Genomic DNA, 15,118 nt, shown 5'->3' on the forward strand with positions numbered 1-15,118 from the left:
TAAGAATAAAATAGGTTTATTAGAGCTATTTTACATAAATTAAACAAGACCAAGCAACTCAAAGAGCTATCTGTATACCATGGCAAGATTCTTGTTGACTTGGAGTTACTGAAGTACAAAAGACGACATACAAAAAGATGCATGCCTCACCTGCCTCTGGCTTCATTGGGACCCATGATGAATGCGACATCCTCGGACAGCCAAACGAGATAGACAGCAGGGCGTCTATATGTATGTATATATAACATGTACTGTACACAGTTTACTGTTAACACATCTGAAGTTCACTCACACATATCAATTACTTGCTCTAATTCTAGGAGAATTTTGCTGGGGTGGGGACACGTCGCTGAAGCTTTCAAGCTTTGCAGGGAGCTAAGAGTTTTAACCAGCATGGCTCCCAGGCTCCGGGGAAGCAGGGGCAGGGTTCAACTGCTCGCTAGAGGCAGCAGTCGCGCTGACCTTGCCTGTTTGGCTACGACTAACTTTGGTTTTCACCCCGACAGAACTCCCAACACCACAAATCCGGCCACCGCTAGCTAAGCTGGGGCTGGTGTCAGAGAAAAGCTGCAGCCCGCTGCTCTTTCGCAAGGTGAAGTGCGTGGAGCTGGGGGTGGAAAAGGCTGAGCAAGCCACGAGCTCCGGGGAGAGATGCAGCTCTGGGATCTCACACAACAGCCGCTGGACACTGAAGTCCAAACTCATCCTCTACTTCTGTTTTCACTTCAGTAAGCGTGGCTCTGTTAACTGCACAGAGGTTTAAACTACGAATGAAAAATACGGTCTGTTCCTTAAATCCCAAATTCCGTTACAAAAGCTGGTGCTTAGATGGCGATTGCTTTTAATTAACAAAGCAAGACAAAATTATTTCATGAAAACGCTCCCTGTGCATCGGGTGGGAAGCGCAGAGACCGGTCTCTGCCGGACAGCACAGTCACGCTGGTCTGGCGCGTCCCCGTACCCAGCGTGGAGCGCGCTGGTGGCAGCAGGGCGGTGACGAGCTGCCCTCTACGCCCCGGCCAGCGCCATGGGGACCTGCTGCCTTGGCTGCCCTGGCACAGGGCCCTGGGGCCCGGCTGCTGCGGGGAGGGCGAGGGCACCCCCACGTCCCCGGGGGGTTCTCCACCTGGCGGCGTCTTCTACAGGGTCAGCTGGAGCCGCCCGCCGGAGCCTGAAGGCTTCTGAGTTTGTGAACGTGGGCACCCACCCACATCTTTACTTCTTCATCAAAGGGGGAGAACGCGTTCCTCACCTTGGAGGCTTCTACATTTGAAACTTAACTAAAGACTTTGGTCCTTTTTTAGAGGCAGAGGTACATGGACACAGGAGACAGGGGAGAAAACGACAGACCTAAATCTGATTTTCAGAGATACATCCCGTTGATGAGGTAATCAGACTCTTCAGATGTAATGGGTCGAGCTTTTTTAAGCTTCTGTCTCACTAAACGCAGTCTGCAAGCAACCATAAGCAGCAGTAGAGCAGTGATGGCCAAGCCTAAGGCCAAAGGCAGTACAGCACCTGCAGAGAGGTTAAGACAGGTTATGCTTTATTTAATACAGTGGGAAAACAGTAGAGAAAACCTCAACATTTTCTTTAAAAACACAGCTGGTCTATCAGCTAGGTGCTAATATTTGGAGAAACTCGCACTGAGAAATTAAACTGCGTGATCACATGTGCTGCGAACGGGTCAGAATACGGCAGCACACTGTTCAATCCCCGACGACAGCATCTGGGTCTGTATTACCTGACTGAAAAACTCCAGCATAATTCAAAATGAATTCACACAGTCAGTCTTACCTGTTTCTGGGACTGGGTGACCACCTCCAAGCTGATCTCTCTTCGGCACAGTTATGCCACTTCCATTTTTATCATCTGTTTTTTTCCCTGAGGAACTGTTATCTGCATGAAATGAAGCAAGATGAATGAATATTGCAGTTCAGCAACTCACGAAGTCTTATCCACAGGACACTAAAATCAAGTAACATGAAAGCGCTTGAATTTAGAAAAAAAAAAAACAGTTTAAGAACTGCTGACTCCTATTATGTAATTTATTTTTTTTTAAATAATATGAAACTAATACTAAAACGTAAATTCATTTTTTGCATCACAAACCACAGTGCATCTTGACCAAACCCATGTGGGGTCACTTTCCACTGAAAAAAAGTTGATATAATTTCTCTCTTAAAAGCTTTCATGACAGGGTATAGACCAGTGTGAGCTAAAACATTACTGAAGTGGTTATATGTAGCTGAAAATGAGGCCATGTCAAGTTATGCTGTCTACACCCTTATAGTTTGTAAAGCAGGAGATGCATAGGTTGGCTGCCCAAGCTACCTTAATTTTGCCCGTTATCTGACATGTACAAGAGCAGAACTTAAGTACTTGGAAGACATGAAAGTACGTGGGGAAAACATTTGAAAAATGGTAACTTAGGCACTTCAGCTGCATGTGGCAGAGAAGGTGCAACAGAGCACTGTTTGTAATGACACAAGAGGAGAGCGCACACACTTTGCTGCCCAGAAGTGTTCACCCTGTGAGCACAGACGACTGCAGTTTTGCTTCACAAGAGCAAAGAGTAATGCAGCTGGGACTCCTTCCTCCTACCCTCACACCGGAGTCCTGCACCGATAGCTATGGGGCCACTTAATGCAAGACTGACAGCTTAATCCAATGCCTTCACAAAAAATCAGTTCACCCGACTGGTGCTGCTTTGACTCGGAGTACTAAGCTCACCTGTGAGATTTTGTCAGGTAACTCTAGAAAGTTGGAGAAAGGAGGTCTTTTTCCCTGAGGAGATGTAACTTTGATAAATTTGGGCTTCTTGCCTGCCTGGTAATAATTTTAACAATATTAGACTAAAGCATGTTATGTGGGCTTGGTTTTATTTTGACTCCCTCTTCATTTCTATACTGTGCCTAGGAAATGGCAATTTATAGCCCTTTCCGGTTACCCTGGATTTCAGCTCTAAGTAGTAGCAACTGCTGTTGATGGCTCTACAGTGAGAACATGACTAAGGCTTGGGCACTCAGTCAAGTGTTGTAATCCCATCCCCGAACAGTGCTGCAGAACAGCTGGTGCGGAGAGAGGCACAGACCCTGTGCCAGGGGAATGCAAAGCTGTTACAGTGATTTATACATTCGAGTTTGCTGCGCTGGGAAGTGAAAATCTTCAGACTGCTTATGAATGCCACCTGTCTACAGCACTGTGGTTGCTAACATGGCTTCTGATGCTTAGGAACTAGCCCATCGCTCACTCCAGTGTGCTTTGCTGCCATTGTATTTTTGTTGTATTCATTTACAAGGGCAGCAGTGCCAGGGTATGCATTTTGGCTGGCGAACACCCCTGGAAATGATGCCAGGGCACACTGGAGGCAGCCACGCAGAACTGCTGCGCTGGCCTTTGCAGGAGATGCAGTCTGGGTTACCTCACTCCGCCGTTATGTCTGCAAGGGGAAAGGACTCCTTTACCGGCATTGAATTCCTCTTCCTGCATCCACTCCCAGCTACGGAAGAAAACGTTTGGTCTTCTAGCTTGGACAAAAGCAAATCATGAGGCTGTTACAAAAGACTCCGTGCACTGAGCCCCCAAGGTAGTCTGTGAGTTGGACCTGGTGTCCCCCTGGAGTCACGCTGCTGTAGAGAAACCCCACTGGAAAGGTGTGCAGAGCAAGGCTCACACATTGTCCACAAACAGTTACTTTTTATTTTGCTTTACTGTTAATAGATTCCCTGTTAGGCCAGGTAGAAGTTTCAAACAGCCTGCACCTTGAATTTGCACATTTTCACATTTTTATATTTAAGCATAAATCCTTAAAAAGCCTGTATCAAATCAAAGCCGAATTTGAGACGCTACTGGAATAAAGAAACAGGCTAAGGGAAACGGGGAACAGATAAATTATTAGGAGAATACGGGGTTCTGGGATAGATTTCCCTTGGTATTACCCTCACAGACATATTGTACTCCTGCTGCAAAGAGCTATTCAACAGCCCAAAATGCCACAGCCTGTCCCAGCTCGTTTTAAAAATGAGAAAAGATAAATATGGTATTCCTTGACAAAGAGATCCGTTTACTGGATATCTTCATTCTTAGAGACAAAAGGCAGAAGGGTCTTTACTGATCTTGTAACCAGCACTGTAATTAAAACAGATGTAAAAAAAGAAGCAAATGGCAAGGGAATAAGACAGATGTAGGCCTGAAATGAGCTCCCCCCAGTGGAGGGAGTGCTGGAACCTGTGCTGCCCCCGTAAAGCCATATCCCGTAACGCATTATCTTAAATGGACAGCTTTTCACCTTTGACATTAAAACCATTAAAGCTCATTCATGAGTCTGATTTACAACAGTATACCAGGGGCCTAGATGCTTGGAAAGTCAGCTCTAAGCCAACAAGCGATATGACTGTCCTGCCCACCAAAGATCTTTACAATGTGACTTGGAGGCACAGAATCTGCCTCAGCACCCGTGCAAAGTCTGGCGTACCATCACAGGAAAGAATACATCTCAGGACAGGATTCAGCCACCGGAATGGCTGAACTTTTGAGGCTGCTGCTATGATTTCTGTTCAGTGCTGCATACCTGCCCCTGGAATTTGTGCAGCAGTTACTGCTCTCCTGAACACTTTTCCGGGTGTGCTGCTCGGAGCTGCTTGTTTCTGTCTCTCCTAACGAAGTCATTCTCCTTCCAGCAATGGGTCTGGCGAGGCTACCAAGTGAGGCAGGGTAACCTCAGAGTGTGTGTGAGCACAGTGGCTGTCTTACTTTCAGTAACCACTGGCTAAACCCCACATACATGCCTGGAGGAAGGACCAGCAATCAGGGCGCCCAGGGGAGTGTTCTCACCACTAAGAAAGGGTTTTGTCCTCTGCTTTCCCCTCTCATTGTTCTAAACCAAGTCAAACATCCTAGCAGGGAGCTGGCAAGTCCCATCGACTTCTCCCTTTGTCTGGACCAGTTATCCAAGATAAACCATGTGCACATGGTTTTACAGAGTAAAAGTCATTGCATTTTTGTAACACCTAATTACTAAATTTGGTCTGCGATCTCCTTGAGATGACACTGATGGACAGAAACTTAATTCATTGCATCTGGGTGCATTTTTAGGAATGGGTTAGATGTCTGTCAGCTCAGGTCCCTAACAACTGTGATGCTTGCCAGTGGGGCAGAACTTGAACTTCTTTTCATCTCTGTGAATCATTAATGGGCAGCGTGTGACCTCTACGGATTTTAAATATCTCCATGAGAAGACAGAAGCTCATGGAGCTTTTGGCAGCTGCCCTTCAGGCCCAGGTACCTAGTGTCTCTTCATGTCCCACCACATGCACCTCTTTGGAACTGATCCATAGACTACTTAAAAACTTGAACTGTTTGCTGCTTTTTTGGTTAAACTATTGGGCTACTGGCTTCTTCTGTTCTACAAGTAAATCCTTACGTATCATTCAACTGAAATTAAATTCTGGCTGAGCCTTGTCAAACTCATTGGAGACAGGCATGGTCAGCTGGAAATCTTGCTTGTTTAAAATTAAAGTTGTTGGTATTTTGCTTCTGGTACTGCACTAATCACTGAAGCCCCACCATTTTTTCTAAGTTTCATAATATTTTTTTCTTTTATTGTTTACCTGCTGGGTAAAAGCCTACTTTAAGAGCAAAAACTGTGCAAGCAAGTCACTGTGCAAAAGGGTAAACACTGAAAATGACTACACAGAAGAGCCGCTCTTACACTTCCAATTATAATCTTTGATTATAGGTGGCCAAGCTTGGTGACCTCAATTCTGGTTTTACTTCTGGATTCACAAGCCCAATGGCTTTTAAGACACAGCAGCTGACTTACCACTGGAGTTTGCAATGGCTTTTGGCAACCTGATCTGTAGTTTGGGTAGCCCTGTATCAGGTGTTACTCAGAACTATGACAGCCGAGTGGATTTGGGGCAGATTGCAGAGTTCTAATTCATTCCGATAAGGAGCACTGAGTTCTTTTACACTGACAGAAAAGGGGGAAACATTTGAGACAAGATTTTACCATAAGTTTCCACTTATTCACTGAGGCAGTGGAATTCTTGAAGATCATTGTTTCACTCCCTTTGCGGTCTCCACAGATGACATACAAGAATCTGAAGAACCATCGAAGTGTGAACTAGGGAAGTATTCTTTATGAGAGTCAATAGTGGGCACTGAGCACTGCTTTCTTGTAAGAAGAAAACAAAACTGTGTTTATAATTAGCTGCATCCTGGGGAGCAAGAATCAGTCTGAACTCTGAAGAAATAGAAGTAGGAGGTCTTGCACTCATTTTAAGCTCTGTGAACACAGTTTTGCTTTCATTCAGTTGCCATTCAACTGCCATTTCAGGTCATTTTAATTCACTAGCAGGAACCACCTTTGGCTGCCTTAAAAGGCACACCAATTTCACTGCAGCTTCTGGAGTTCTACCAAGGCAATGTTTGGTGACTGCTGCCTGTAACATCCCTACACACTGACTCACAACAGGCTTGCAGCCAGTACAGAGAACATGACTTAGGGACTCGGGATTGTTTGTTACCAAAGACTGAGCCTACTCTATAGCAATGTAAGACTTCTCCTGCTCTGAATATACAATTCAGAAAAAAGTGCCCGTAATAATCAAGATACTACTTCAAGGAAGAAAAAAAGTCATCAATTAGCACCAGAAGAGATGCAATTGCTTTCACTCAAGTTGAACACTACGTTATGTTCTACTGAAGGTAAAACCCTGTAAATATAAAGATTTCCATGTATCAGCTTACACAGATGAACCTGTTTCTATTTAGCTCACTGCATGCTCTGTTCCTTAGACTGCATTTTTTTCCTAGTGCTTTTACATTTTAACTTTCTCTTTGCAGCTGCTAAGAACCAGACTTGACAATTATAAAGCGTTACCTAATTGTAACTTACCTATTGCAAGCTTCTTTTGCATTTTTTTTACATTTACAAAAGTTTACTCTTAGCCAGACACCAAAAGACAGTTTAAGGTGAAAGACCTTTTCTTCCTTAAGACAGGATGACTTATTCAAACTGATGCTTTTCAGCTCTTACCTGGCACAAATCCGCTGTTTTGTTTCTTTGGTCCCTGAGAAAGCGATTGGTTAGACATGTCTGCATCCAGTGGAAGGAGCGGCTGATTTCTGACAGTGGCTTTCAGGGTGTTTTCTGCAGAGTTTTCATCTGTATTTTCAGTCAGTCCTACAGTCCTTTGCTGAGTAGTGCCAAAGGCTGCGTGAGTCACTGTCTTCCGGCCTTGGCTGACTATGTTAACAGAAACAAAAATCAATTTTTATATAGGATTGAAAGGAATGAGAATATTCTGATAGAAAACCCTGCAACATGGGCCTTCAAGTAGACTAACCAAGTTTACCTGGTTCAGACATATGATGAAATGTGAGTTCGACACACATAGCAAGTTACCAATCGCCCACTGTTCAGCTACTGAGGAAGAGTATACCTAAAATGAAATCCAGCAACTGAAATGTTAATGGCAGAGCGGTTAGCCACCATGCCAATTCACCCTCTGATCATTTTTGTTCACTTTGCTGAGCATGGGCACACGTTGAGGACGAATAATGAAAACTAAGAGTGCAATGGTGAATCAGCTGGTTGCCCTACACCCCCAGATTTCCAGTGTTTCAGATTCCAGTAAGGTGCATAGCTGCACTTTGAAGTGTACCTCTGAGACACCCTTTCAGATCAAGACAGGAGTCCTTGTCTCCAGAATCACTACGCAGGTAAAGAACTGATCTCGTAAATGTTGAGATCTGTAACTCAAAATCTGTTACTCAGGGACTTCGGATAGTTTTGATACGCCTTGAAAAAAACGGAATTGATTTCTGAGCATCTCCTCAATGCTGACATGAAACATTCCCACACACCAACGAATGGTTCTATGCTGGGAGCAAGCTGCTTGTTGACAGGAGGAGAGGCCACAAAAGGGGCATCATTTCCCTCTGGTTGTACAGTCTGCAGTTACTGTCACAATCTATGTTGTCCCGGGGGCACTTACGGTTCTGGCAGAAAGTTTCGTCGGAGCCATCAGGGCACTGTTTCACTCCATCGCAAGCAAATGTGATGTCGATGCAGCAGCCATCATCACAGATAAACTGGTAGCGAGAGCAAACCCCGACACAGGCTATTGAGAAACAATTCCCAAATTACCAAAAAAGAAATAGGAGCAGTAAATACTGAGTCAATGACTAAAATCTGCAGCAGCCAGGAAAATGCCAAACCACACTATGGCAAGAAGGACCATGGACAAAGCTGAAGGAAGGCCAGGCCCAGCTACATGACGCTATATTGACAGAGAAGCTAATACAGCTAATCGTTGTTCCTTGCACCCTTATCACTCTTCTGGAAATCTCTTTACTACAAAACCACTCAACCTGGAGGCTATAGCACCCTACAGTCCATGCAGCACCCCTGCAGTGCTTTAATCTCCATCAGCCTACGCTGAAAAGAGATTTTTACAGGGTTAGAAGACCTAGGACAGTCCTGAAAAATATTTCAATGAGATCTCTGTAGTTGGAACTGCCTTTCTCCATCATGTAATTCCTACTACATACTCATTCTGTGTTTCTGACAGTAAGTTATCTTACACACACACACCTATGGGCTATACGGAATCTCTTATCGCATGTTTTCTGTAACCTAATTAAAATACTAAAAGAGTACTTGTCATTTGTCTGCATGAACAATCCATTGACTCCGATACAGCACCTGCCAGGGCAGGACTGAGCACAAGGTCCTACAAGTGACCTTCACCAGAGAGAATTGACTGCTGCCTGCTTTAGTACTGAGATTCCTCTGGAAATGGAGGATATCCCTGGATGTTTCACAACTGCAGTTATATTCTAAAAGCTTTCCTGAAACCCATTCTGACCATGTAATTACCAAGTGTTTACATACACGCTTTTCTCCTTCCACCAGCAGTGTATTTCATTGCTTGTAAGGCGCTATCAAATTCACTGTTTGGGTAAAGTTGTAAAAGCAAATCGATTTCCATAAGCAAATCACAGCCTTTGGTTGTCACACTGCTAAGCACCAGAACAACAATTTTTAAAGCTGAACAACGCTAATGAAAGTATGTCAGGAACACAAGTGTATGCTTAACCCCCCCGAAACTGTAGTTTGAAAATATATCTCATTAACTTCAGTCCTAATAATAGCACAGGTCCTGTAAGCATTAAGGCACTGTGCTCTCATTTATATGGCAGTAGCACTTGAATTGCAAAGGTACTTGGGGATTGAGAAGAAGAAAAAAGGCAGCAAAATCCTCTACATGCTCCACCCAAGAAATACCACAGATGCCCACAGCAACAAATAAACAAACCTCTCCGGCTGCTTTAGCTGAATTAAACATTAATGAATACAATTCTACCATCTGTTACTAGAATACAGATATTATTAACAGACTCATAAGTGGATTTATATAATGTCCATTTATTGCCACTGGGACAAACCTTTCACATAGTGATACTGCACTGCTGCAGAGCAAGTTTTCACTGGGTCTGCTGAACACAGTAACGATGCCAGTTTACCCCTTACTTTGTGCCAAAACAGCAGACCTGTATTAGCAGCTTGCTAATTACAGCATAATTAAAAGTTATTACATTAAAGAGCCCAAAACCGACAGCCACAGACATCTTCCTTTCTACCCTTTGTGCTTTTTCCATGTTTCTTAAGCTCAGAGTTTAAAAATGATGGGTCAGTTCCAGTTTTGGTTGCCACAGTAACATAAGGCTTCCCTGTTTAACAAATATTACACAGAAAGGCTTAAATGCATGAAAACAAGAAACCATCCCACCTTGCAGACTGCAGATGCAGGCAATAATTTTATTAGTCCGTGAGTCATACATACTATTAACTGCTTTTACTTGGGTCTTCCCTATAGCATAATCCCTGTCCTGTTCCATGAGCCATCTGACTATACAATGAGCAATTATGATGTATCTGATGTGTATGGCAATATTTAATTTCTCCAACCTTGCCTGCTTATTAGCAACGTAGGGATGAACATTTAAAAACTTTAGGTATTATTGCTCTAACAAACATGGTATTTGCTTCCTCAGTTTGAAACAGCAAATCAAAACTGAACGAGATTTTGTTATACAATGAAGATGAGTGAGATAATATGATAGAAATGGGAGTAAGACTTCTGTCTCCATCAAGCCCCTTGCTCTGAGCAGCATACCCTGGGCATGACATGGCCAACGACTGCACTCAGCTTCTCACCTACTGCAGAATGAGCCATAGGAAGAACGGTCACAGAGACGTTATCCGAGCTCCGCTGACCAGCAGTGTCTGTCACGGTTAGCTGGAAAATGTATGTGCCTTCCTGAAAGTGAGACAGCTTCAGCGTTCCTGGTTGTGGTACCTGATAAAAGAAAAAGAGAGAAAAAAGTCAGACTGGTATAAAGGATCTGCCTAATTTCTAGGACTAGGTAGATCATTTCTGCACAATGCTTTTCGTACAGATTAAATACTTCTCTTAAGAGAACTGGAATTTTCAATAAATATGTTAGTAGAGTCCTAGACCTAGCTTTATTACTAAGTGTATTCACTTAGTATTCACTATGTATTCACATTCATTTTTCTCTTCTGGGAAGGAAGTTAATTTCCTAACCTGAAATTTCTTTCCTTTTGTATTTATCCAAATGCAGTGTTATCTAATCACTCTGTTGATTACCTCATGATAATGACTATGACACTTCAGAGTTTTATTCTTTGTTGTATTACAGAACTAAATATGATCTAAGAAACATCTGCTTTCTTCACCATGGCTACTGGGAGAGCAAATATGTAATTTAAAACTCATGAACCACAGGGTCCAACTCTCTTCTCAGTGCACATCCAGAGAAGCACCGCTGACTTCAGAACACAGCATTCTTCCCGACAACCTCTGTGCTTTCCTCTTTATCTCTCTTCTGCCCTTAAGGATCCCTTAGTGTACCTCCTTTGTTCCAAACTTTGGCTCAGACTAGATAGTAACTTTCCATATAATCAGCATTAAAAAAAAAATAAACAAGCCAGACCAACAATTGCCTACAACGGCCAGAGCTTTGCAGCTACAGCATGTGGATAGAAATCCGAGAAGCAAATTATCCTTAAGCTAATCAGTCACAACAGAAACAAAAAATTTCCACTGGCTTCCCTCTACGATACGATAAGACATCTTTATAGCAGTCTTTCCCCTCCTGAGCTTTCTGTTTATTTTTGATACGTACGTGCAATGCAACAGCTGCCTTTTATCTTAAATAAACACAATCTCATTTTCCCTTGCAGCTATGGATTCATGTACAGTTTATTAAGAATAGATTACAAGAAATCCACTAACTTCAGGATAGCAACAAAAGCACTAAGGATAGCAAATGAAGACTGTACAAATAATCATAATTATTAACTCTACTAAAAATTAAACTACCATGGAAAACCATCAGCATACATATTTGTGGGAGAAATCCCTGCTCATTTGAACACAAGGAAAAAGTATCTATTTAAGCACAAGCCTGTGTCAAAATTGTTTTCATTTATCAAATATAAAGATATCACCAACACGAACGTGAATTTTGCATGTTTAAATTAAGAACTGGTCTCAAACTTATTGAGTGAATCTGAGTAAAAGTAAACATACGAACTTTAACAATATCTAGCGACCATCCTTAAAGCACCACACAAGACTTTTCTATGTATTATGCAGTTCGCACTCCTTATGAAAGCCTTTTGGCCTTCTGATTTTCAAGTTGATAAAATACTAAATGAATAAACTCACAGTGGTCTTTGATATAACAGTGTCAAATTGCAATGCAATCTCAAGTAATTCAGAGTTGGCTGACTGCAGTAAGCCTTCCAAAGACATGAACCTTCCAGTGGAAGACGAACAGTATGCTGCATTTGGCTAAAATACTATTTTTGAATACCCCTGTTGTATTTTCTGCAAGGAGAATGTTAATAAAAACTACTTGAGCCTCAATTTCAGTAGCTGTACACCAGAGAAACCAAACTGTCTTCTTAAGAGTTCATCCAGCAGCATGTTTCCTAACTATGACATGGTGATCTTCCGTAAGAAAACATCGCTTACAATACCCTGCAGGTGGCTGAAGAATAACCAGTTGCTCAGCTAGTTTTTTCCATCTCCTGGATAAGAATTTCAGGTTGCAACACATTCAGCCACCTCTCTGTGTTACACAGCACTCTAGTTTGTTCCGTCATTACAAATTTTGAATAACTTTGCTGATACTGGCAGTTTGTCCAATTTGTGTTTGATGTTACTGAGCTGAGTGGGCATAAGCAGCAACTGTCTGGTACTGCTCATGGTGACAATGGCATGCCAGGGCTTTTGGATTTGGAACTGTTCCTATTGCTTATCCTGTCCTGCTTAAACTCTTTCCAACCATCGGCAGCATCTGAGCAACAGTAAGATCTATGGTATACACTCTCTCCCCTTTAACATGTCCCTCCTGCTCTAGTTACAATCCCCAGTGTGCCCTGAATACAGGGCTACGAACAGACTGTCAGCAGACTCTATGGGTTTGAGACATTTTTCCTTTACATTTCTGCTGCTCTTATAGCAGCCACAAAGAAAGGTATGATGGAGAATCTCTTGATGGTTAAGTTGAAACCCAACTACAGCAGAAATTGTACAGGTATAATAAAACAGTATCTCGAGATGTTTTACAAGGTCTACATCATGCATTTCTTTGGAGTTTCTCTGTAAGCACTGACAGAAGGCTGTTGGTAAAAATACATTATTATTTCCCGTAATTGAATTACTAAGGCGTCTCTAGCCTGGATCACAGAAGCTGAAAACAGAGTTCAGTAAGCACAAACAACAGGGAAAGAGAGCAGAGCTGAAATACAGTAGAATATTAGGATCTATGTATTTGCTACTGGCTGCTACACGCCATCCTGGATATATATGAACTGTAAAAAACACAAGAAATAAAAGCTCAGGTGGTACAGTCATCCTCATTTTGGTCTTGCTAGCCTAGCCACTTGAATACATTTAATATTATTAGCTCTACATTTAAACCCATGCTACAATGAATACAACAATCTGCAAATAACTGGCTACGTGTGGGGTTCCATGTGTACCTTCATTTCAACAGCTGAGTCACCCTGGAGCAACGTCCATTCATACTGCACAATTCCGTGGTCATCTGAACTTTCTCTACCATCCAAAAGCACCCAGTCGACAGGTGACTGCAGCACAACATCTTGTCCTGCCTTGCACAGGGGAGGCTCATCATATTCTTCTTCTTCAATAAAAAAAAGAGAGGCTCAGTTATTTATCAGAGGGAATTGGGTGGTTACTTATATAAAACACATTTTTCTTGGTTAAGTTACTGATTCACAGCTGGGCAACTTCCTGACAAAGAGAACAAACACTACTCAGCACTCAGTAGCTATAGTCTTAAGTCTCAGTTAGGGACCATTCAGTTAAACCACTTTAGCATGTCTGTAGCTGTTAACTGAACGTGCTGTCAGATGCTGCTGGGATGCTGCTGCTGTCCAAACTCATACCACATGCTGAAAAACAAAAGCTCTTCAAAAGTTAAGCTTCCACTAGGCAAAAGAACTTGTGTTACTAACTACAACATGAATGGAGACAAGAATATAATGTTTCTGTTTGTCTGAAGGCTCAAAAATGCCAGAAACACCATGTTCAATAGTGCATTATTTAAATGAAGTAATATCTACCTATGTTTTAACTCAGTTAACTGTTCAATATTCAGAGCTGTCTCCAGGAAATAACTCCTACACTGCAAGCCTATTGCATAGGAAACCTCCCTATGTACATGGATGTTTCGCTAATGCAACATGACTGCTAGCATCAGTGTTGTGTTCTTTTTTTTTAATATGAATTAAGGAAAATTGATTTAAATACAAATTACATATATGTTCATATGGCAGTTACTGCACACCTTTTGCAGCACTCTGCATAACTTCACACTCTTAGTCTCTTGTTATGATACATCCTTATGGGAGTGAAAACCTTATTAAACGTAAGCTGACGTCCTGGTGAAGTGGTGCTCAACAATGTCATGATATAAATGATGAGAAATGAGCACCAAGTTTTTAAGTACCATTGTAAGTACCTAATTTAAGACATCCAAAACTTTGTTTTCAGACTGTTTAAGATTTGTGGCATTTCCTTTTATTCAAAATACAATTCTCATTGAAAAACGTTGTGAGTATTAAGTACTGTTGCCTATCAGAGCACAAGTTTTTCAGGTTAGGCTAACAAAATGCATGGTAGCTGAAGTGAAATGACCTGTGAGAAATGATCTGCCCTGCATCACTCAGGAAGTGCATAAAATCCAGTTCTGCAAGTCAGCATCTGACGGTTTTACCCACAAGAATATATCTTTTTGTAGTTCCCCGCCCAGGTATCATTCATTCTCTGGGCATGGTACATCCCTAGCACTCTGAAGTGGCAGTGTGCTTTCTGCTCCTTGATCTCTGCTTTCCTTCTGCCCCCCTGCAAACATGCCACACAGCTTACTTCTTCTCCAAACTGCACTGAGATGTACTGAAAATACAGGTTTTGTGCTTAAGTATTTGCAGGAGACATCTTCCTTCCTTATTCCAGGAGGAAGCACACACAGCGGTCGGGGCATGCAGCAGGCTGAATGAAGATGGCAGATGCACAGAGCATTGGTTGTCAGCTCTGAAAAGCATCTCCTCAGCCCCAGCCTGTAACTTCCCTTGGTTTGGGTAGAGCTGCATGAGGAAAGACAAGGTGCTTCCTACCAGCATAGGGAGTCTTCCTTTCATGCACTCCCGTCCCATTTCCAGAGCCTGCTTGAAGGCACAGAACTCAACAGAGCAGTGGCACACATTTTCACCACTGACTGAAGGACAGACCTGCTCTTTGTTCCTTTTCTCTAAGACACTCCTATGAAACCAAACACAGAAAATTCCAACGCAAATGCCTTAACGCAGGAAAACATACAAGTAACTGAAAACAGCATCTAATAATAGAAAGTATGAAACAGTTCCCACTGATCCAGCTGGCACAGGAAGCTTGGCCTAATGTGTATACACAGCTCTCAAAACCCAGGATGTTTAAAAAGCACCATTTAGGTGCAAAAAAATACTGTTAATAAACACTGTCATTGTGGT

The 15,118-nt window shown here is 42.5% G+C and overlaps 1 protein-coding gene across 1 annotated transcript in view; it reads right to left on the bottom strand.

Moving 5' to 3' along the window:
* The window catches only part of LRP11 (LDL receptor related protein 11), a 19,003-nt gene continuing 3,885 nt past the window's right edge, over positions 1 to 15,118 (bottom strand). Inside the window, exons 2-7 of the mRNA XM_080588015.1 lie at positions 13,088 to 13,251; positions 10,229 to 10,370; positions 8,004 to 8,129; positions 7,043 to 7,252; positions 1,798 to 1,899; positions 1 to 1,518 (exon numbers count right to left, since the gene is read on the bottom strand). Of these exons, the coding sequence (XP_080444141.1) occupies positions 1,364 to 1,518; positions 1,798 to 1,899; positions 7,043 to 7,252; positions 8,004 to 8,129; positions 10,229 to 10,370; positions 13,088 to 13,251 (899 nt within the window). The 3' untranslated portion in view covers positions 1 to 1,363. The remainder of the gene's footprint in view (positions 1,519 to 1,797; positions 1,900 to 7,042; positions 7,253 to 8,003; positions 8,130 to 10,228; positions 10,371 to 13,087; positions 13,252 to 15,118) is intronic.

This window comes from Anser brachyrhynchus, assembly GCF_964034855.1.
Source record: "Anser brachyrhynchus genome assembly, chromosome: 3".
In the NCBI taxonomy this organism is placed as follows: domain Eukaryota; kingdom Metazoa; phylum Chordata; class Aves; order Anseriformes; family Anatidae; genus Anser; species Anser brachyrhynchus.